This window comes from Serinus canaria, chromosome 1A (assembly GCF_022539315.1).
Source record: "Serinus canaria isolate serCan28SL12 chromosome 1A, serCan2020, whole genome shotgun sequence".
Lineage (NCBI taxonomy): Eukaryota > Metazoa > Chordata > Aves > Passeriformes > Fringillidae > Serinus > Serinus canaria.
The window spans coordinates 9,046,432-9,071,213 of NC_066314.1; the positions used below are offsets into that span (position 1 = coordinate 9,046,432).

Here is a 24,782-nt window from a genome sequence, read left to right on the forward strand (position 1 = left end):
GCTCTCGAGCACATCCTTGGACGCAGAGGGAAGGAGAGCGGGAGGCAGCACCCGCAGGGATGGCCGCGGGTCCCCGCTCGGTCCCTTCCGATGCGGCGGGTGCGCGGGGCGGGGGCGGCGGTGCCTTTAACGGCCGGGGCGCGGGGCGGGCCCGGAGCGCGGGGGGAGCCGCCCGCCCGGAGCATGCGCTGCGCGGGGCGGCGGAGCGCGGCGGGCGGCACCGCCGCACTCCCCCGGCAGCCGCGGCGGCAGCCAGCGAGCCCCAGCCCGGCCCCGGCGCTGCCGCCGCTCGGGGCCGTGGTGGCGGCCGCGGAGCCCTGATTGCCCGCGGGGGAGCGGGGCTGCGAGCCGCCCCCCAGCCCGCTCTGCGCCCGACGGGAGAGGCGGCGAGCCGCGGCGGCCATGGGCAACGAGGCGAGCCTGGAAGGAGGCGAAGGGCTGGGCGCCTTCCCCGAAGGGGCGGCGGCAGCCGGGGATGGCGGCGGCTCCGCGGCCCCCTTGCAGAGCCTGGTCCCGGCCGGGGTGGAGGCAGACCTGAGCCAGCTGAGCGAGGAGGAGAGGAGGCAGATCGCCGCTGTCATGTCAAGGGCGCAGGGGCTGCCCAGAGGGAACCTCGCCGGCGCGGAGCCGCCTCCCATGCAAAGGCACGCACGGAAAATCTCCCTTCTCCCGCTCCTCCCTTCCCCCTTCTCCGTCTCTTCGCGGTGGGGCGGGGGGCGAGTCGCAGTACGAGCTGGGCCCGCTGCACCCGGAGCCGGCGTTCCATTTTGCTGGCAGAGGGAGGGAAGGGGTGGCCGCACGGGCGCGGGCACCAGGACGGATCCTGCACCCTCTGGCTCTCCCCACTACAGCGGTCTCTGATAATAGCGGCGGTCCCCGGTTCCGTGGGCTGCGCCCTCCTTTCCTGCCTTGCACTGATCTGGAGCACGGGCAGTTTGTGTGTCGGGGCGGGGAGAGATGTGCAGACACCGTTGTGGTTTTCTGTGTGCGGGTGTGTGCTTTACGGGGCTGCATGCCCCACATCTCTGCTAGGAGCCAGGGAAGCAGATGGGTTCTGCAAGCGTCTGGAGAGAGAATCTTGTTGAATCTTCCAAGGCTTTTGGGCATAATACATTTTCTGGCCGTTACTCTACGAATTCTGAACCTCTACAACTATCATTTGCCTTCATTAAATAGTCATGGATCGAGGAGGTCTGTTTCAGCCTATTTTTTCACCCTTATTTTGCTTTTTCTTTTTTTTTTTTTTTCCCTTTAATAATTGGAAGGAGAGAGGCTAAATAGATTAAATTGCTCGCCGAGGTATTCAGTGTTCTGGAGAGTCATGACTTTACCTCATTGTGCTCTTGCGAAGGCGGGGGTAATTTCCTTCCCCGTTCTTTGCCTGCCCCTAAGCGAATTCACAGTCCGACGTGCAACAAGCCCGCTCCCCGCCCGGCTCCTCGGGGCTGCCGCTGTCCGCGGTGCTGAACCTCCGGCCCTGCCCGGCCCCATGTCGCCGTCCTCGGTCCTGAACCCACCCCTGTCCCGGCCCCGTGTCGCTGTCCTCGGTCCTGAACCCACTCCTTGCCCGGCCCCGTGTCGCTGTCCTCGGTTCTGAACCCCTCCTGGCCCGGTCCGTCACCCGAGGTCGCCGCCTCTGTTGCTCTCCGACTCCGGGGCTGGGTGTGTTGTTTGTCTTGAAGGAGGAAGCTGGAAGGAGCCTCCTCGAGTGTTTCACGGTGCATTGACCTCACCCCACCATATATGCATATTCAGTTTATATAATATCAGGTTTATATAAGTGAATTCTAGAAGAGAGGCAAGGAACGTGGGACTGAATTAATTCTCGGGCAATTATTGGAGTCACTGAGATTCTACCTGAGATTATGGTCTCCATTTTTTGAAACTGAAAGTCAAATCTTCCTATTTCATGTCTTGCTTAATTATTGATCATGCATTAGCACCGTGTGTAAAATAAAATATTCCATTCAATTCAGGTCTCTGCACAGCTTCTGTTGTTAATGAGGAACATTAGTAAGAAAAAGAAATGTTCTTTAGTTCCATGAAACTAAGCTCAAAATTCCCTTTTGTATAATCATCTATGAACAAAGACACAAGTACTTTAAAACTTACTTTTTACTGGAACAATACCATGAAAAAATAAAGATAAATGTTCTTGGAAGTCATTGGAGTAGGTTGAACTCATTGCAATGTGAATATATCTGCATTTATAAACGGCTGCTTTCCTACAAACATATTTATATCAGAAGCTACTTTGATCTTGTTAGCATACCATACTTCCACCCTCTATTTAAAGTAAGGGGACTCTAAATTTGTGAATTCCAGCCTTTTGCCTTACGTCAGAATGTCAGCTTTGACTCTTTTAGCAGTTCCCACCTCAGTATCTTCATGCCTCTCCACTGTAATGAAGTTACTACTTGTCTCTTGGTTTGTAGCTTTATTTGCTCCTCTTGCTGTTTGCTTTCTTTGCTGTTGAGAGCTACCAAGAATGTTTGCAGTAATTATCAAGAACCTGATACAAACAAAACCCTTGGAGTAAGACTCTCCTGAGGATTACAGATCACCCTCTTCCAGGCTAAAACTGGAACTAGTTTTTTGTTTTTCCTTTTTTCTTTCCAGTCCAAATATTAAGTGACAGAGTGTGATCAAAAGAGGAATTCTGGCTTTCAGTCCATATAGCTTTGCATTTTGGCAGTGTCCTTATTTTAGCATCTGTCAATTTTTAACATATTAAATGGATTCTTCCTTTGTAATTTCCATTATACCATTAGAGTCTGATAATTATTTTCCATTCTAAATGCTCTCATTTCTGCTCCCAAAATAACCCTAAAGTGTAAAATTTCCTTATGATTGCTGGTATCTTAAGGTAATATTTTTTGCAAACACAAGCTTTTTAATAGTTAGTAATTTATGTGCTAGGTAACATAGTTGCACCTTTACCACCTTAAAATGAATTCTGTACATTCTAGAACTTCTGTAGGCTTTGAGCTTTTCAGTCTTGTGAATTTTAATATAAGCATTTAGATCTAGAGCACCTAAAGTGGACTGTCTAATTAATATTTCCTTTTTTTTTTTTTTTTTTTAATTTTAATGAAAGTTTCATTCTCAAGTGATATGTTTAGGATCTGTGGAAATGTTTCTATCTTCTTTTAATTACCTGTCTTTAGAAAATTCATGGTTGGGAAATTTATCTGAAACAAACAGTCAATTTGGAAGCAAGTTCCATTTGTTCTAGCTTCATCAAATGGGTCTGTAACTGTGCCAGTGTTCACTTCCTGAGGAATTATACTATATCTGAAAGGATTAGATGTCCAGATGAATATATGGCCATCTAATACAGCTGCTTGGGTTTTTTGGTCATTATTTTCCCCCAGTTCAATAAGTTGGTCACAATAGATATAAATAAAATAAATTTTACTGCAGTTTGATAAGAAATGCTAAGAAGTCTTGCTGAGTGTGGCACTTCTGAAGTATATTTATGGTATATTTTCTAGAAGAAATATATATTTTTTAAAAAGTTAGCCACTGGAGTATGCATAAGTCCATATATATATTTTCTGCAGATATGAAAAAATTTAACTACCTTTGAGTTGCATTGTTACTGCATTTGTCTTTGAAACCATTAATACTGATGAATGGGGAAAAGACATGCCTTCTTAACAGGTGCTTGTAGTTATGGAATTAAAGAACTGGACCAATAGTCCTTTTTGTTAAATCTCTGCTTACTCCAAAGTAAGCTTTGATTGGGCTCTAATGTGTAAATTAGTAGCGATGATTTCCATGAGTCAAGACCAAAGCGAGAGGAAACATGGCAGCACAAAGAAAAGCATGATGTGAGGAAGAACTAACTTATTTTGTGTGTTGGGTCTGGTTTGAAGGCTTTTTCATGATTCAAAAGATTTGAAAGCTAGAAAATTCTTGTCAAGATTTAGTTTGAGGTTTCTGATTCTCCAGTACAATTAAGATTTTTCAATATCAATCTAGTTGGTTGTAAATTGGTTGTAGAAAAGACGACTTCAACTCAGGTACTTCAAACTAAGTGAAACAAGTCCTGGCTTCTGACAGAAGTAACATTTCTCAAGAAGCTTGTCTTTTCAAGGCTTTTTCTTCCACTAGTTAATCACACACTGTCTCCATTGCTTAGAAACATTGGTATGAACAAAGACAAGACAAGTCAGCTCTTCAGAATGTAGCACTAGCCTTGAAGAGAATCACCTGAGTTTGTTTCCTAGATTCATGGGTTTTAATCTCATTTCAAAGCCTGATATCTGGTCAGGTGGAAATTTATGGAACACATTATTTGATAAAAATGCAAGCTGGAGCAGAATTCCATTCCAATTCAGTTATTTTCCCTGCTAATTTGCAAGTTGATTTTTAAAAAATAGTTGGGTTTTTTGCTTTGTTTTTTGTTTGAGATTCTCCCTTTTCCCCCTTCTGATCTACCTTCTCATTGAAAGGTTTGGGCATGGGCATGGTACCTGTTTCTGGACCTGAATTTTGAAAGCACTGTTGTTTTTTTCTTCCCCACTCCCTTTTCAGTCTTATCATTGTTGAATGAAGCCTTCCAAGAGTTTGAACATTTACAAACATGAATGCTGGAGGTGTCCCAGGCTAATAGACTAGTTGCTAATAGAATTCTTCAAATGTTTTCATATGGTAAGCAGTGCCTCTTCAGATAAGCCTAGAGTGCTTATTTAAATAACGAGGAACAGAACTGTAGGTAGACCTACCTAGCTGCTAATCAGAGTATAATGTTGGAACCCTAGTTACTGGGATTTTTTGACTTTCTTTGCTGATAGGCACTGACCCTTAAGAAAACACTACATTTGATCTGAGGCCATAGAGAAAACTTCCAAAATTAGGTAATAGAACTAGGATTATGAGTGTGCAGTTTGAATAGAAGTGTATAATATCACATAGCAGAAAACTTTAAATTTAACATTTTAGGATATAGTAATATATATAAAACAAAAAAAAGGTTTCAGAGCAGAAGCTTGTCCTTCTTCACCTTCTTCATAAGTTTGAGTAATATATAATTATATATATATAATATATCTAATTATATAATTAGATAAAGAATCTGCATTGCAGGCCACAAATAGTTATTGAGTTAAAAATAAAAATAATTTAAGTGTCATTTCTTAATTAAGCAGTTTATCCTTAGGAAACCTTATAGAGAGATACAGTTCAATTTTTTTTTATATGTTTGAGTAAAATACTGCAAAACTAACAGTTTGTAAAACTGTAATATAAATAAAAACTAATAAACGTCTAAGTTTAAACAAAAAAAAAAAAAAAAAACCAAAAAAACTCACACATTTAATCCCAACCCTAACAAAAAAATTTTAACCCAAGAGTATAAAACTACTCTTTTAATAAGCAAAAATGCCAGATATTAGAAAGAATTAGATTATCATTGGGCTTTTCTGAACTATCCTCTTTATGAATTAATCAATGTTCACTGATGCAAATGGAAAAACACCTGCTCACTTCAGTGGGTTGTGCATTAGGGTCATAAGCTTCCAAATATTGTGGTCAATAAGTATAGAAGAATGGAAAAGGATAAATGGAATTGTGGAAACTGGGAATAGTTTGTCCTTAACAAGTATTGCTTGAGGAAATTTTTAATTAACAGAAAAATTCAGATACAAGATTATGAGAAATCCCATGTTGTGAGAATTATACAGAAAAGTCTAGCACTTAGACTTTTGCATTGCCATTGCTAGCCATGTAATGGAAGATAAATGCTTATCAGAAATGCTGCTAAACTCATGGTGACATAAACAATGTAAAAGACATTTTTTAATGTGGCTACTCTAGATGGTTCTGCAGACTTCTGAAAAAAAACTCTTTAAATTGTGCATTTATTTATCTGTTTATTGGTCAAGGAATGTAGTTAAATCTAATTAGTGATTGTTTATTTTGCTCATGAATACCCAAGAAGAAATATCATGTCTGGCAAACTAGGATCACAGGTGACTGGTTGTCTCTAAGTGAAAATTTTATATTTTCAACCTTTCTGTGACACTGAAGATAACCCTCTATCTTCCAGCAGAAGCTTGGTGGTAGCACTGAATAGAATATTTTATTACATCCCTGAGCATTAGCAGCAATGCTTCAATATTATTATATTGTTGAGAAACAATATTATTTCCTGTGCTACAGCCAAGTATAGCAACAAGTGAAATACTATGCCATATATGAAGCCATGATCTTGATTTGGGTTCATCCATTCTTAGTTTCATTTTCTCCTTTATGAACATATGGCAAAATATTGTTGCATGGATTTTTCCCAATTCTCTAATGTAATGTGGTGAAGTTCTTTTTAATACTGGTCAGTGTGAATTATTCAGATGATGTTGAGGAGTATGGTAGCTATTTGCAAAGAAGAAAAAAAGAAGGCTTAGGGCTAACTGTGAACTGAAATCTGTTTTATTTGAAGAATTCTTCTGATTTGTGAGCAGATGGGTGCCAAAATAAATACTTTCCAAAGAAGAAGAATACTTTTATGGAGAATACTCTTTAACATACATGAAGTATAGGAGTTTAAATCACTTCTGCATATTGAATTCTAATATCTATCCAAATTTTGTACAAGTATCCAGAAAAATAGTACATAAGCATATTGCATTGTGCATTTTTTTTTGTATGGCTCCACTTTGATCTGCTAATTTTGACACCTTCTTTTAGTCTTCTGTGTCCCTGTTTTTTATGTTGTGATGAGGAGGGTGGAGAGTTAATAATTTGTATATAGGTATAATAGGAAGTGCTAGCTTTGATCTCTTCAGAATTCTGAAAAAAAGGATATCTTGTTAAATATTGTTGTATTAGATTATTTTCTAAAGAATAAAACTGTCTAGGACTGAATACTTGTATAAGCCTTTAAAGAATAATTATTATTTAAATACTTTTTACATGCACCTTGTTATATGCCTTGGTCTTGAAAATGCTTAAGCACTGAGAGACTTCACAGCTCTACCAGTGCATTTCTCAGGGTTACTGATACATGTCATTTTGTGTAATCTTTATTATATCATGCATTATTTTAATCTTATTACATTTTCTCTTTGCAGACATCCTGAACTTGATACAAGCCGCCATCCCAGACAAGCAGGTAAGCCTCCAGATCCAGGACCACCAGGTTTAAGTAAAAGCAGAACAGTAGATGTGCTGAAGACAGAACAACGGGCACCAGGACGGAGCCCTTCTACTCTCAGTCTACGGGAATCAAAGTCCAGGACTGATTTTAAAGAAGATCAGAAGCCAAGTATGATGCCCAGTTTTCTCTCAGAAGCCAATCCATTGAGCGCAGTCACTTCAGTTGTGAACAAGTTCAATCCTTTTGATTTGATATCAGATTCAGATTCTCATGAAGAAGCCGGTAGGAAACAAAAAGCTGCCCCAAAAGAGCAAGGGAAACCTGAGGAGCAGAGGAGTCCTGCGAAACATCCAACTCAACCACAGCCTCCAAAGCCAGCTGTTCAACAACAAGGACCTGCCAGACCTACTGTCCAACAAGCTGAGTCTTCCAAGCCAGTGCCACAGCAGCAGCAGCCTGGGGGACCAAAGCAAGTTCAGAAACCAGGCCATGGCCAGCCACCAGATGCTAAGCAAGAGCAAGCGAAACAACCACCCCAGCCACGAGGACCACAGAAATCTCAGCCACAACCATCAGAACCAACAAAACCCATTCAACAACAACCTTCTGCAAAACCTTCATCAGGCCCAACAAAACCATCCCAGCAGCAACAAGACAGCACTAAAGGGACGTCCCAAACAGCACCTCCCACCAAACCATCATCGCAGCAGCCAGGACCTGCCAAACAACCATCGCAGCAGCCTGCACGGCAAGGAGGTCCTGTAAAGCCATCTCCCCAGCAGACAGGGCCTCCAAAACAGCCTTCTCAGCAACCTGGACCTGAAAAGCCATCTGCTCAGCAAACAGGACCTGCAAAACAACCACCTCAGCCTGGATCTGGGAAGCCACCTCCGCAGCAAACCGGGCTTGTAAAACAAGTGCCACCCCAGGCAGGGCCTACAAAACCACCTTCTCAGGGTGCAGGGCCCACAAAAGCCCCGGCACAACAAGCAGGACCTACAAAACCCCCTGGCCAGCAGCCAGGGCCTGAAAAACCCCCACAGCAAATGCAAGCTGGTGCAAGTCAACCCACAGAGTCTGCCCCAAAGAAAACCTTCTGTCCTCTTTGTACAACCACCGAGCTGCTGCTGCACACTCCTGAAAAGGCCAACTACAACACATGCACCCAGTGTCACACTGTAGTCTGCAGCCTCTGTGGATTCAATCCTAACCCTCATATCACAGAGGTGAGTAATTTTCAAACTGATGTTCACTAAGAATTCGGTTTGCCTTTGTTCTGTTGAAACACCAGTTGTACTACATGTACCATTGTGATAATTTAACAAGTTCAGTAAAAAAAATAATGCTGTTTCAGAAAACTGCTTATGAGTAAAACAGGGTGAAACTGGAGGAAAAAAAAAGAAGGTAATGGCTCTCTGTTCATATAGATTTAGAAATGTGTTTTCATCTCTTCATATAAAAAAGAGGAGAAACCCCAGTGTGACTTTTGTCTCATTTTGATTGTTTTTACTCACCTGCTGTCTAATATCTGACCACAATACTTATGTGCAAATACATTTATAGATAAATAATTTTTTCTGCTATAAGAACTAATAAAAAAAAAAGTAGACTTCATAGCTCCAGTGTGTGGCTAAGAAAAGGATGTGGAGTGAAGTTGCTTTACAACTGTGTCAGTGTTCAGTTGTGTTAGTTGAAAGCCTGAGTCATGAGTTTGACTTGGTGCTACGTGGGTTATTTCATTCTTGTGGGATGTTAAGATCTCTGTGGACTATTTCTAACATTAATTACCATTTTTGCTGTAATTCTATAATATAAAAATGGAATAGAAAACAATATTAGGACTTCAAATGAATTTTTTTTAACCTGGTGTTTGTGGTAGCTTGATTTATTGCTTATTCATATCCTTTATTGCTCTGCATGGGAATAAAGCTTTATGTGTCTGTTTGCTCAGCTTTTTGTACATCCTGATATGCTACTTTTAAATTTGTAGAGTAATTGGAGTTTGTTTTCAATCCCAACATTTTTATCAATTTATGGAAATTCAAAGAGTGGAACTGGCACCAAAGGCTAATTAGTGATGATCAGAAGGGATATTTGGAAAACTTTTTTTTTTTTTTTTTTTTTTTTTTTTTTTTTTTTTTTTTTTTTTTGTCTTGCTGTGCTATTAGTTTAGCTGATCTGAGGTGAACCCAGGAAGAAGTACAGTCTTTTGAACCTGATAAATAATACCTGTATATTTAAAATGAAATCAAAATCTTTCTGGAGCTGGAAAGGTGCTCTGGATATGGTGTAGTCTAAACTTCTGCTCAAAGTAGTGTCACCTAAAGCAAGTTTAGCCATTATTGAATATTTTTAAGGATGGAACCTGACAGTCTTTCTGGGCAACCTGTGTACTCAGTATCACAATGATTTAAGGCCATTGTTAGCAGCTGATTTTCTTTCCAGCACATGTTCATTTGTGGCTACCTGGTAACAAACAGCAGACTTTTTGCATTCAGCAATATTATATTTTTTGGGTTTTTTTGGTTAAAATTGCAAATTTAAGACTGAAAGAGTAATAGTAGTAACCACTGGTAGCACTTTGCTTGGTTTAGGAATGTTAATGCCTTCTTTGAGTTTAGGGAAATTGAGGATTTAGGTAGCTGGCACTGGAGGCTGGACTGGAAAAGGAGTGACCTGAGCATCTGTGTGCAGAAACTTCAGAGCATCTGCAACTAACCAAGTGTCAATATTTCAGGGTCTACAGGAGGAGAGGTCATTGTGGACTGTTAGTGTGGAAAAAAAAGGTATATAACACACAAGAAGTGTGACACATTAATAGTAAAGTCAACAAGGAAGTTTTATTGCAAACCTTTGCCTTCAAATTTTGCCAGTGTTTTTTAGGCCAGAACTTCTTATATTTATTTGTGAGTGCTGAGTTGTTCATGTCTGTACTGTGCTCTTAGAGTCTCTTGAAGCCCCAAGTTTGTCTTCCTTTAAAAGCTCCAAATTTCCTATGGAATTGGTCAACAACTTTGGTGTGTTCAAATGAAACAGGTTTTGAGAGAGAGTTTATGTAAGAAGATTTCCCAGTATTTGGAAATTCTGTGAATAACTACTAGTTTTTGAAGTGGGTACTCAGTAAGTGTGAAATTCAGGACTTTTAGACAATAAATACAGCTGCATTTAAGACTAACTGATTGCATACATATGTAAAAGCAAATTTGAATTTCATATTAGACATTGAAATAAATACAGGATATGCATTTATTTCATGATAAAATCATTTCAGAAAATGAAGGTATTGGACATCTAATTTATTCAGCTATTAGTTCCAATCTCCTGACTCCCACTCAGGCTTTTCTCATTTGCTCAGCTTTGCACCACCAGCTGTCTTGCTGAAACTTCATTGTGGGTGTCCTGCTCCAGTCTGCCATTGAAGCGTGACAAAAATCACACCTGAATTTATTATTGAACATTGGGATCAAAGTTAATAGAACCTGCTCTGGCAAGGACAAAAAATTCACTTATTTCAGCCGCCAAGATTCTCACTTGAGTTATTATCAAATTTTCCTTCTACTTTCTGTTTCATTTAAGAATTTACCTTATTAACAAAAGTTCCTGATTCCTTTTTCACAGTACTTTACCCACTTCTTCCCAACTATCAGGAAGATTATGGTTTGTGACTTGGCTGTCAGTTTTCTGGCTTATGGTGCAATTTTTTTTCTTTTCACTTGTATTTTAACTTCTCCTGAAGTGTTATTGACCAAAATTCTGTGTCTTACCCATACACCTACTGACTTTACTATTTTACTTTAGCATTCCCTGCATAATTTTTGATCATATTTCATGATTCTGAAATCCTACATTGTGTTTTTCCCATGTCCTGTATAACTACTGAGTCTATTGCTTCTGTTAAACACATTACGTTTGGGGAAGCAATAATTTCAAACTGGATGTAGGTAGTGGAAGGCATTTATTTAGAAAAACATTTGACTTTTGTTCTCTAAAATTTTCCCTTTGTGCAGCTACTGCAATTCCTTTCCTAAGACAGTCTCCTTACAAGTTTCTTACAAGTTAGCTCAATCTCCAAAACTAATCAAGTGAATAATTTTTCCAATGTAGATCTTTCTAAATTTCTGTGTTCTATATTTCTAGCTGATCCTGAAAAGAATTTTACAAGCTTTAAAAACTGGCTTAGGAAGTAGATTGCGTACATTGTAAAATCATTATAAAATGCAGATAAAAAAATTTAAGTAATTTTATTAATTTAAACCTCTATTTAAAATTCAGTAGTACATGCACTCTGTCTGTTTTAACTCACTAGAGAGAACTCTGTAACTAAGAGCAGAAAGTGATACCTGTATTGCCACAAGGTCAGAGCCCTTGGACTGTTTCTCTGAACCATCTGACATTGCAGTCCTCTTGGGGAAGAAGGATGGTTGGTGTCAGCAGTCTGGAGAGAAAATGCATCATACATAAGTGTTCAGTAACATATGTCTCTCTAATCTGTCTAGGTATTCATACTCCACTCATCACCATGGCACATGACTGCCTAGCAACAGTTGCATAAAGTAATGGAAAGCATTATATAAGCAGGTTTGAGGACTGGTACTCTATTCCATTTGCCTTTCATGCACATCAGAACCTTGCAGGAAGTGTATCTTTTACTACGTGGTGACTTATTTTTCTAAATTTTTTACCATTTTATTTTCCCAAACCCACTCCCATGAGCCATTAGCAACAGAAAGCAGCATTTCCCAAAAAAAGATTCAGCCCATTAGAGCATTCAAATAGGAGTAGGCTTTCTGAAAATGAACAAAGGTGTCTTGAGGAAAAAAGGCCAAAAGCACGAACTGCTATAAGTTAAATCTAAATGCTTAGCACATATGCCCAACAGCTGGAGTTAATTTTCATTCCCTGTGAACTGGTTATTGGAAGATGCATGCAAGACAGGCTGAGCAAGGGTTTATAGAGTAATAATAAAGTCATTATATTTTTTATGATGGTCATCTGTAGAGCTGGTGATTAAGTGGAGCATTAGAGCTCTAACGTTGGACCCTTGGCGGTGTGGGGGCTCTGCTCCTGGAGCCCACCTGGCATCTGCATCTGTGCCCATGTGGATGCCTGTCTTCTAGGGGCTTTTTGAGGAGGGATCATTCTGCGTGAATTTTATGCACATTACATCATATTTCATCCATTGTTTTGGTGTTCTCTAAAGAGAACATTTGAAGTAAATCTTGAGGCCAGGTATAATTTTATACAGAGATACTTAATGAAAATGGTACATTCAAATAATGGGAAGCTGTGTATTGATACAGGATTTGTTTTCTTGCCAAAAGTTCTTCTGGGTGGAGATAAAGTGAATTCCTAAAAATATTGCATTGCTTCTGATTTTTTTCAAACAATGTGTTTGTACCAAAGCTGATTTATTCCTAATGGGAAAAAGAGGAAGGATAAAAATTCCAAGAGGAGGAATCAGAAACCCCAAACAGTTGACTCTCTCAAAGCAGAGTGTATGGTTTCTGATCAAGCAGAAATTTTTACTGGATTGCACACTTATTTTCAATTCAATATGAAAAATTTTTAACTCTGTCTGAAATATTTTCTTTTTTGTTATTGTAAATTTTTGTGGTGGAGGACATGTCTATTTTTTAAACTTTTTATGATAGGATAAAAATTTTGCATATCAATTGTACCACATATTATTGCCTTGATTTATTTTTTTCTTTCTTTCTGCATCTCTTTATATTTACAATAATATCACAAGATTTTATTTTGAAATATAATATTTTAGTTCAAATATTTGTAATTATTTTTTGTATTTGTTTTTATTAAAATCCTGCAGCTCTAAATCTCCTAAACATACTTGGGCATGAAGTAGGATCAATAAACAAACAGAATTTAAACTGTCAGAAAGGCATTAATTTTTGTGTGTTATTTTCATTATTATTAGGTTGTATAGGGAGAACAATATATAATAATTTAAAATAAGGAAGATGACTGTAATTCCTGTGAGTCCATGTAAGTTTTGCTTATACTTACAATAAAATTAATAAAACTTTCTCTATTAAATCTTTGTTGATTGCATGACAGCAAAGGAAGCTGTTGATTGAAGTATTCCCTGTGGCTTACAGTCGAGACCTGCTGTGTTGTAATAGTACATGGGAACCAAAATGCAGCTTGGACTGGAAATGATATATAAACAAGAATAAAATTGCCATCACTGTGGATAGTGACACGCAATAAAGTCTTAAATGTTTTGATATCAGGGAAAATAGCTTTGAGTTTGTACACCCTATTTGAACTTGGTGGGGGGAATATAAGGGTTGTATAAGTAAAGCAGAAATGAAAAGAAAAAAAAAGTCAAAGGCCTAAATCTAATTATCAGCTGCTATAATCATCATAAGTTGTATAGAAATGAGTTTTAAAAAAACTCCAGCAAATCCCAAGACTTTTAAACATTTTTCAAAGTAGTTATTTAAGTACCAGCTCTTAACTGTGCTGAAGTAAAGTGAGAAGAGTTGTGTAAAGCTGATGGACTTTAGTCTGGGTTCAAACTGATCAGAGAGCAGATGCAAACAAGACTTGTTTAGTTGCTATTTAGAAGCCATAAAAGTGTGAAATATTTGCTCTAGTACAAAGAGTACTTGTGGCGTTCCAGTGTTACTAACACTGCAATTTCTATGCAAATGGGGATTATTCACAATTTTTGGGATAAAATGAAGTTAGTATAGTTCCTGTAGTTCTGCCCCCAGCCACAAATTCTGCACAGACATTTGGGAAAATTGTAAAGATCTTCGAGTAGAAGGGTTATGGAAATACGGATACTGTTTCTCCCCATGGAATATTCTTAAACACACTCCCTCATTGTTTCTGTCTTAGAGGAAGGCTGTGTGCCTACAGTTCTGCTTTACTTTAAGGATTAGATGTGGAAATAGCAGTGATGCCCTGTGGTTTTTCCTTTTTTTTTTCTCTTTACTTAAGGGGCAGAACATAGAGGCAGAACCCCTCTGTATGGGGAATAGTGTCCCAATAATTTAATTGAGCAATATTCTACAATATGTTGGAGTGTTTTCTCATTAGTCCAGAAAGCTGGCCTGTATGGTTTTTAACACAAGTAAATAATAAATTAATCTGCATAGCTAAAGATGTCAACTGCAGTCAGCCATCTGTGCCAGTATTGCTGTTGCTCAGCAACTGTAATTTACTACTATGTGAGACCATGTGATGTGGGATGGTGTTTGCTGGGCAGCCACTGGGCAGGCAGCACAGCCCAGCCCTGCTCTCACCAGACAGCTTAATCCCTTTCATGATTCGCTCAGTGCAGCACAGATGAACTTTGTTAACCTTTTCTTTGCCGCTCTCTTGATTCGCAGGTAGATTTTTTTTGTCAATCATTCATGTTTCTGGCATATTAAATCTCAGTGCAGTTGATGAAAGCAATGAGCATTTGTTGCATTACTGCATGATGCAGTGCACTGAGCTGTGTTTAAAAGTCTTTTTCCTTACTATGTTCATGACACAGCTTAATCATATCCTTGGCTATAAAAAACTAGTTTTTAGATATTCTAAGATACTGACATTCAAAAAAAAATTCCAAAATCAAGAGGTAGTGTTCACTATTTTGCTTTATGATTCCAGTTATGTAAGCTATAAAATAATAGTTCCCCAAACATTCATAATTCATTTGCAAAATATAGATTTTCGTATTGTTAATTTAGGTAGAGTAATAGGGTCTGTTTTAAGATTGTAATAACTCAATAATATAATTAATTCAGTAATGTTCAGTAGCTTTAGGACAGCTTAGTAACATTTAAAAATGGTTTTTCAATATGTCTGTTTAAGAAGTTTGTACCAGCATTGGTTTAGCACCCAGCTACAGAGCTTGTAACCATTGCTGTGGAAGGATAGCCATAGACCATGCTGCTGACTAGAATCTAGTGTCATGTTTGTGAGCATCTTGAGTCAGTGTTCTCTGGCAAACTCATCATATACCTGAAAGGAAGGTAAATATGTATTTTGTAGTGATGATGTATTTGCCTGAAAAGAGGATCAGTTGCATACTGTGTACAATTTTAAATGTTTGGTTTGGTGTAATTACTTTGAACAGCTGAGAACTTATTCATAAAAGAATGGTGTAGAAGAAAAAAACTTTGTTTCCAGGATTGCACAAGCTTCTTTAGATGACATTATAACTTGTATGTTGATATATCAATTCAATTTGATTTGTGATAGTTGTTTTTTTTTTTCATAACTGGATTTTCTGATTTAGCTTCTTGTCTTAGAGTATTCTGCCACTCTGCTTGAAGCTGCATAAAATCATGTGCTTGAGCACTTTATTTTTCATGTTTCTCTCATCATCTTGGCAAAAATGTCTGCTAAGAGCCAAATCTGGATTTGTCACTGCTCTTTAAAATTTTCAGGGGCAAAATAAGTTCATATGGTTTCAAACTAGAAGCTGATTTTGTCAATAAGGCTTTGGAGCTGAGCAGTGTCAGCAAAGTCCATTTTACATACCTGTGGTAATGTAAAGGGATGTTAATATTTTATGTATATTTCAAGTTCCTTTTAATAGCAGCAAATGGCTGTTCTAAATGAGAATGAGACCCATCCACTTGGAGTGTAGCTCTGTTCTGCACAAGGACTGTTAACATGGCTTCTGAGAGCCACATTCATATTGTGTGCCAGTAATTTTTGTATGAAATATGTGCAACCTGCACATCAAAATTTATTTCTCATGTACTTCTGGAATCATAGAATCAAGATAGGTTCTCTTCCTCCCCTTCATCATCTGCAGGGATAGAAATTAAGCATGCCAGGCAATGCACTTGCTAACAGCTTTCCTGTTGCTTTTGATGGGTCTGTGTTGTTAGAAAAAATCTGAACCATTTTTGATGAAAGAAATAGACACTGGATTGCCTTCAAATGTATTGGCTTTGTTTGGGATGGGGGGAAGGACTGAACTATAGTTGCTCTTTGTTACCAGTGCCAACTGTTGGTTTGCCTTTCTTTATGCACTCATAATCTATGATTATGAGTTAAAATTTTCTTCAAAGTAATTCTCCATGGATGTTGTTAGTAAAATACTGAATAAATTCATTTGGTGCTTCAAACTAGAAGAGTTGATGCTATGGTTGATGAATATATAAAATACATTTTATTTACTTTTTTGTTGTTCTGAGGGCATATAGTTTCTACAACAGTTAGAAAACAAGGCAGCAATTTTCTTTGAGTTGAAATCTGAACAAAAATGCTGCATGGAATTTGTCAAGTTTACTGTCCTAGTTATGGCACTTATTGGCATGGGTCTCAGAATGAAGAAAATCACTTACAGGTTTCTTCTAGAAGTAAGACCCAGCTCCCACCCCTATATATTGGTGTAAAAACCAGACAACTTGGGTTTCTCAGCATCAAAGAGGAATCTCCATCACAGACAGGAACAGTGAAAGCTCAAAAGTTCTTCTGGAAACTTTTGCTTTTAAATCCCACGTAATGATACCAGAAATGTGGAGAAAGAAACTAGGAGGTCACAGAACTTCTGCCCAGGAACACCTTTAAGGATAGAGAAACATTAAGGTTTAAGTAATTTTTAACTTAAAATAAGTTATTTTATTTAAGTTATCTACAGCAACACTAAGTTTTACTTCATCTGTAATAGTGTGTAAGAGCATCTGTATTTAACAGAAGCCCATTCCTGTCAAAATTTATGGAAAATCTCTGTAATTCTTGTAGAAAAAAGAGGCAGGTGTTTGATAGAAAACTATATCACATAGCACATTTCATTTTGAACTCCTGCTGTTCCAATCACAGGACTATAGTTTGTGCAGTTCTGCATTTGTTTGAAGATGTGTGTAACCTATAATGACTCGAGCGTTTTGGCACTTAATTCCTCCCACTAAAGTGCATGGGAGGAATTTTATGTTTAAACCAGAAAGATGTAAAAAATAATATAGTGAAGAGAAACTTTGTACATTTTTCATTATTAAGTTCAGCTGTAGGAGTTGCAAGCTCGGTTTTGGTTTTGGAGGCTTCAGTTTCACACCAAGAATGCACATATGTGTATATATGTATAGAATTTTTTTAACAACAACAAGGAAAAAAAATAATGGTTGAGGGTTAAGGTTTTGTCTTCTGCACAAGGTTGTTTTGAAATCTGTAGCATGGTTGTTTGGACTCCAAGTAGATAACAGAATCAGACTGGACAAGCTGCAGGTTGAACACAAAACCTAAATGATTATAAGTGCAATTTGAATCTGGACACCTTAAATGTAAGAATTATTAAAATTAGTCATTTTATAGCTCCACCAACTCTACAGCTACTTCATATGAGGCCTTGAAGGTGTCATAGTGACTTAAATGTAGATTTCCTGGAAGCTGAATGAGAACAGGTAGGCACTTGTTATTGCCACAGTGTAAAAAGAAACAGAAGCAGTGAATCCCTATGGAAAGCAAGTTTTCCAAACATCTGTAGGAATCGTTTGGATAGGGGAAAAAGCTATTCTATGCTTAGGTCCATTAAAAAACTCCTCACAGACTCTTGTCTTTCTCCACTGTAGAGCAGAGCCAACCTTCCTAATGTAAGAAATCTTAGTTACTTTGCCAAAGCCAGACAACTGTGACAGCCTGGTCTTTGATTACACTTAAGCCCTAGAAAACCCTTAAGGATTAATCCAGAAATGGTATTAGTATGTATCTAATTAAATTATGTTACTAATATCTAAAATCAGGTAAGGGGAAGTGATCATTAGGCAAACAAAATGGGAGTTAAGCTAAATGTAATCCTTGCTCAAGACCTCTGTACAGGTCTGAACTTAATTCCTTTCATAATTCAAAGCAGAGTTTAAACATGTGTTACAGGTTTTTTTCAGTTGTTTTCAATTTTTAACAATCATTTGTTATATGGTTTGCTAGTAGAACAGAGAATTGTTTAAACAATCTAAAAGAATTGCACTGAAAATGGAAGATAAGTGCAGCCTTATTATGAATGGAACTTTACAGCTGAGGCCAAAATTTGTCATCGCTTTGTCAAGCTGTTAGTAATAGTGGACTTATATTCCAGAGTGTGTGTTTATACCATGTTTATCAGAATTATTTAAATAACTGTGTTTTAGGGAGCTGCATCCAACTCTTAATTTTTGCTGCTACAAAAACACAAGGCTGGCAAGGCACACCAAAGTAATGAATTCATTGCCTCAGTCCATGATATCAGAGCTCCTTTCTTTCAGTGAGCTCTGATACACACAGACAAAATCTTTCTTTGCATGTAGTGCCTCTAGATTTGTTCCATGGTGTATAGTAGAGATTTCATAGCATCACAGTATCATTTATGTTGTAAAAGATCTCTAAGACCATCAAGTCCTGAGTGAGAAACAGCATCCAGGAATCTTCACCCTTAAGGGAAAAGCGATTTATGTTGTGTGTTCTCTTATGTTCCCTCTGTTGCAGTGGTGCATGCAAGGTGCATGTATCTGGCAGCCTGAGTTTCACACAAAGAGTAAAGAATAGGAGAAGAGCTAAAGGTGACCTGCTTAAATATCTGCTTGCAGGTGGAGGCCCATGAGACTCTGTACTATATTGAATGGCATTTTTGCTGCCTATAATGTTTCTGCTAGTGATGGAAAGTGTGGAAAGTAGCACGTGACCACGTTTTAGGCAATTTGATCCTTTCTCAGATAGTGAAGCTGGGCTTTTCTGTCTTATCAGAAATATGGTTTCCCTCTTATGTATTACTGCTTGGGAATGATAACAAAATGTTTTAAAGTTGTGAGGTACTATAATTGGTAAGAAACATGAGTAAATATATTATTTGCATTATTCCTTCTCCGCTGTGTGACAAGAGGGGCCTGTTGTATACAGTGATTACCCTAGAAACTTCTACCATCCAAGGAGTTGGGAAATCTAATTATGGCTCTTGAAATACTATCAGGACTCAGGCAAAGTTCACCACTGATTTTATATGAACACTTGCCCCTGAAATTGGTGGCAGTTCATAAGTCTGTGTTATACCATTTACACACTTCTGTGGCTAATGCATTGGATACATATGTACTGCCAATACCTGTGCTCTGTAATTTAAACCATTACCAAAAGCATAAGCTGCATTAAGAGCTTGATAGATGTATGCTTAAAGATAATTATGCATTTACTGTGTTTTAATAATTCTGATTATTGTTTTCTGTCAGCAGACTTGATGTGTTAAACTATTTTAGCAGTATTTGTCATTATTCTGGCAAATCATTGCTGTAAATGAATCACTGGGCCCCATGAAATTCCAATACATTTTTTTCATTCTGATGGGTTTTTATCCTCCAGTATTCAGCTGTGTGTAAACTGAATGTGAAGCCATTAGAATCATGGGCTCAGTGATAGCTTGACTCACAGCGATGTGGAGAAGAATGAAAATAATCAGCTGTGCATGTTAATTGCAAAACATTATTAGTGGTATTTCGCCCTTTTTACACAGAAGTTTAAAATATTGGAGCAAGTCCTATATTAGAATAACTTTTTATTATGTTTATTTTATTAACTTTGTCTTATCCTAGTTATAATTGCCTTTTATTTTTTCTTCTCAGATCAGTGAATGGCTCTGTTTAAACTGCCAGATGCAAAGAACATTGGGAGGTGACCTAGGGCCAGGTCATGGTCCTGGGCCACAGCCACTTGCACCCAAACAGAAGACACCCATTCCACCTTCAGCAGCTAAACCACCTCCCCAGCCACAGCCGGTTCAAAAGAAAGATGTAACTCCAAAGCCTGATCCTTCACAGTCAGCAGATTCGAAAAAACCTCCTCCACAAAAAAAGCAAACACCCTTGCCTGGGTCTCCTCCTGTAAAATCAAAACAACCCCGTGCAGAACCCACTGAGATTTCCCAGCAAATAGATGCCACTCCAAAATCTGATCAAGTCAAGCCAACACAGGCTGAAGATAAGCAAAAACAGCCCAGCGTACAGAAGCCCACAGCAGACACTGTATCTACCTCGGTAGCACCAGAGCAGAAGCAGGATTTGGCAGGCCCCAGACCACCAACTCAGCAAAAAGTGACAGACTCCTCAAAACCTGAGCTTGCAAAGCCATCCCAGGACACACATCCAGCTGGGGATAAACCAGATTCCAAACCTGTTCCACAAGTATCCCGGCAGAAGTCAGATCCCAAGCTTGGGTCTCAGCCTGGAGCTAGACCAGATGCTAAAACTCAAAAGCCTGTTGAGCCAACTCAAACAAAAGATGACCCTAAAAAGTTACCAACAAAAGCAGCCCCAAAGGCTGAAACAAAACCAGCTCCCAAGGGCCCACAGGCAGGGGCAGGACCCAAGGCAATGCCAGCCCAGCCGGCACCTCAGCCCCAGCCACCACAGAAAACTCCAGAGCAATCAAGGCGCTTCAGCCTTAACCTGGGAGGCATCACTGATGCCCCTAAGCCTCAGCCTACAACACCACAAGAAACAGTTACCGGGAAACTCTTTGGATTTGGAGCTTCATTCTTCAGCCAGGCCTCAAATTTAATTTCCACAGCGGGTCAGACAGGGTCTCAGCCATCGGGCCCCCCTCCGCCCGGTCCTGCAGCGAAGCAGCCCCAGCCTCCACCACAGCCTCCAGCCCCTCAAGCAGCCCCCAAAGAGGCTGCTCAGGCTCAGCCTCTTCCAAAAGCTGTTCCTGTGAAGAAAGAAGCCAAGCCTCCTGAAAAATCAGAGCCATCAAAAGTGGATAGTGTTTTAACTAAAGGATCTGATTCAGAAAAGAAACCTGGTTTGGCTAAAGATAGCAAGCCTCAAGCTGCTGAAGCTAAGAAACCTGATGGGCTGGCAGAACCAGAGAAAGCTAGCCAACCTGAAACATCTTGTCCACTTTGTAAAACTGCACTAAATATTGGTTCTAAGGATCCCCCCAACTTTAATACCTGTACCGAGTGCAAGAAAGTTGTGTGCAATCTCTGTGGATTTAACCCAATGCCGCACATCGCTGAGGTAAGGTGAAGGAGTCTAGATTTACCCTGTATTCCTACTTACAGGTTCCCTGAGCTGTGGAAACATAAATAGCTGGTTTTTAGCTATTCAATTTTTAAGAAATTTTATTGAGCATTTCATCATCTGAAGTCTTTATAAGTTAAGTGTTTATGTTGTGTGAAACTTTGTCACTTGTCAGATAGTACAGATGAATTTTTGGTGTATTAAGGAGGCCTGGTAGAGGTGGTTGCTAGGGCTTTGAGACATAACCAGATGTGGTTATGAACTCCTTTGAAACTGGTGCTGCCATGACACAGCAAACTACTGTATTTTGTCTGCTATAAGCTTTTTCTTATACTTCAGCATTGTCTCCTAATGTGTTCTTCTTTAACCAGTGCCTCTGATCCAAAAAACTATTGAATGAAGAAATGTGCTAGTGCTTAGTTATTGCACTTCCCTCCTGTTAATACATGATCAATTTATTCTAATAATCTCACTCTGCCTCTGGAGTCTTTGCATATGCTGATGCATTCATTAGGAAAGTTGAAGTTTGAGTGATACCTGTGTGGTGAAAGATGTAATTTTTTGGCAAGAACAATACAAGGCTCACAAAGTTACTTCATTCATTAAAGACTGTCACTTTGAAAGTGCTTTTTTTGTGATTGCCTGAGACAGCTACTCATGTTTAAAATAATTACACAACTTATTTTCAACAGTTTCCTTGCATTGCATGCTTTTATCTTTCCTTTCTCCATGCAGTTTTCTTTTGACAAGGAGATTGGTAACTTTATACTAGCTAATTAGAAAGATGGAGGCCCATCTTATTTGCCCTATGAATTTAGCAAGTTTAATTCAACAGAAGCAGACCAACTAAGAATACTTGTGAGCAGTTGAAATGTTAAATTGGTCTGTGCAGCACATGAGGACTGTGGCAGTTGGTGTTCTGTCTTTGAAATCTGAATAATAAATGACAAATGACTGCCAGGGTTAAAGGATATCATATCTCTGTCTTAAGGTGAGAATAAATGTGGGAAGAAATAGCATATTTCAGGGGAAATACTGCTTATGATGTTTGCATATGCCTTTCTTTGTGTATTATTTTCTGGAATATACCATCATTAGAGTGGTCTTTTTCCTAATATAATTAGCACATTTTATCCAGCACGTGAATATGTCTTCTAATGTTTTTGTGGTCATTTAGGTCAAAAACAAATGTCTGAAAATGCAGGAAGAAGATTGATTAGGAAATGAAAATTGGGATTCAGTTGATTTTTAACATGGTTTATGCACTGAATACCATCAAACACACACACACTCCATAATTTCCCAACTCTGGGAATACACACACACACACACGTGGATTTAATTGTGAAAAATGCTTATGACTTTCTCCAGGGGCTCTCTAGTATGCATATGCAGAGTACCATGGAAACAAGATGTGTCAGTTCTGGTGAAGCATTGCTCAAATGACAGCTACTCAAGTCCTGGTGCATGACTTGTCTCCTTCAGTGTTGGCTTAGTTGTGATGGTGTGGGACTGCCTTGTGGTGTGCAGATGTGTTACCTTGGTTTCTTCTGGTTAAGATGAGAAGGCTGATACTCTGTTTCTGTTTTTCCATCACTGTTTTTTTAGAAGATTCCCTCTGTTTCTGCTCTTTAGAATATCCATAGCTTGAAGTATAAATGATTTTCCTTAGTCTGACTTCCTCTTGCCTTTCTTTGTTTCTCTTTTGGCTCCTGCTTTTACATTCTTCTTCCTTGTACTACACATTCCCACCTCTGTCCACATTTTCTATCTTGCCTTCTTTTTTCCACTTAGTTTTGCTAGAAAGTGGCAATGTACTTTTCCTTCACAATAGGGGGTGGTTTACTTGGCTGAGAGCATCCTGACTTTCTTTTTCATAAAGACTGGACAGACAGAACAGGGAGCTCATATTTTCATCTCCCAATGTGCTGTGTAAATAATGTATTCATGGTCAGATAACAATTCTGTCCCTGGATGCACAGTATATATCTTTTACATGACAGAGCCATGATGATGAGCAAATAGTTTATGCTCACTAGCATACTCTTTTCATCCACCAAATTCTTCTAATGTGTTCAGTACTGTCTTGGAGGTTTTATTGTCACTTTCTTTGGGTGTTAGGAAGGAGAAATAGTAATGCTTTTTAAAATTGATCTTTCTGGTGGTTTTCTACCTAATTCTTTTATTCCTATACTATGCATTCAGATAAAAAATGTAATTCCAGAAGCTATATGCAATCTTGGCCCCAGAAGTGATTTTGAATGAACAAGAATACTGCATCTTAAAAATAATCTTAGTTTTTCTTTGGTCCTGCAGCTGTATCACAGTTATTCTGACAGTTGCTTATGTATTGTCTACATTTTGTTCCCTCAGTAATGGCTGAAAATGAGTGGAGTTTTATTGACTGAGTGATGGCTGAACTCTTGTTGCCAACAAAGCTTGTTATTAGGCTACATGATAAGGATCAGTCCAATGGAAGAGGGAAACCAGTGTTTCATTGTCAAATGCAGAGCATCTAAACCCCATGGGCTCTTCTACCTTAAGATCCCTCAGCAGGGATTTTTTTCCAGCCAAAGTGGTGCTGTAGTGCAGACTGGGCTGAGAGTACTTTTAAGGGAAGAAAGTGCTTTCTTACACTGGCAGTTGTTTGTTCTTGCTTGTATGTGACAGCAATAACTATCAAAAAAGTCTTTAAGCTTCTGCAGTCAGTCCTCTAATAACTCCTCTACTGCAGAAAATATAACTGGACTCTTACCTAGTCAAATCAACAATCTGCTATTTACTTCAGTGAAATTATTTTGATTTGTGCAAGCCGAGAATTAGGCCAGAATACATTTTCTTAAAAAGAGCTGATTGTTCTTTTTCTCCCTGATTTGTTGCTACAACAGTCAAACAGTTATTTACTTAAATGGTAATTTATCCATGATGCAAACAGCCACAAATGATTAAATAAATGACACTTGATAGATTTCAGAGACCCACAGGACCATGGGAGCCTTAGTGCATTAGCAGACTCCTTATTCTGCTATTTGCTCAATGGGGAGGAGAACTGTTTACCAGCTCTGTAATTAGCTTTCCAGCTCAGGTAGTTGGAAGCAGCTCTATTTTTAGTAACAAAGCACAAGATCACAACTGCTGAAGCCAGAAATGAAATGTGTGGCAACAACCATTTTGTGCATTTAAAACTTGGTGAACTGTTCAGAATATTGAGCAAGAGCAGAGATGGTTGGCTATAATGTAATTAAATATGTTGAAGTCAGGAATGTAGAACCTGTGATAAATTAATGCAGAAATGAAATGTAAAAAAAAAGATGGTTTAAAAGCTAAAGTAAGGAATAATAAGATAACCCAGATTTTGAGATTCTATGTGGGCAATATGAAGGATAACATCTTAATAGAATCACGTTATGAACAGAAAGAGTTGAAAATGTGAAGTGTGTATGTGGGACTGTGCTAATGGATTTAATCTAATAGAACCACCAGGAGAACAACAGAGTCACTTTTTAGTCTACTGATAGCTATAAAATTACCTGTACAGGCTCTGGGAAGTAAAGAAAGCTCCATGTGTGAAATAAATTACTGGAGCTACAGAAAGGAGAAAAAAGTTTTGAATGTTGCTGAAGGACAGGGAGAGCTGGGGAAGGGTGGAAGAGACATCATATCTCTGACTTGGTAAGGATTTGTTGTTTGAAAAGGAGGGAATCTGTTAGAGATACATCAGAATGCATGAT

At 38.8% G+C, this 24,782-nt stretch overlaps 1 protein-coding gene across 1 annotated transcript in view; it reads left to right on the forward strand.

The window, feature by feature from the left end:
* The first annotated feature begins 402 nt into the window (after positions 1–402).
* PCLO (piccolo presynaptic cytomatrix protein) overlaps positions 403–24,782 on the forward strand; it is a 318,033-nt gene continuing 293,653 nt past the window's right edge. The window contains exons 1-3 of the mRNA XM_018910330.3: positions 403–644; positions 7,074–8,325; positions 19,654–21,048. Of these exons, the coding sequence (XP_018765875.2) occupies positions 403–644; positions 7,074–8,325; positions 19,654–21,048 (2,889 nt within the window). The remainder of the gene's footprint in view (positions 645–7,073; positions 8,326–19,653; positions 21,049–24,782) is intronic.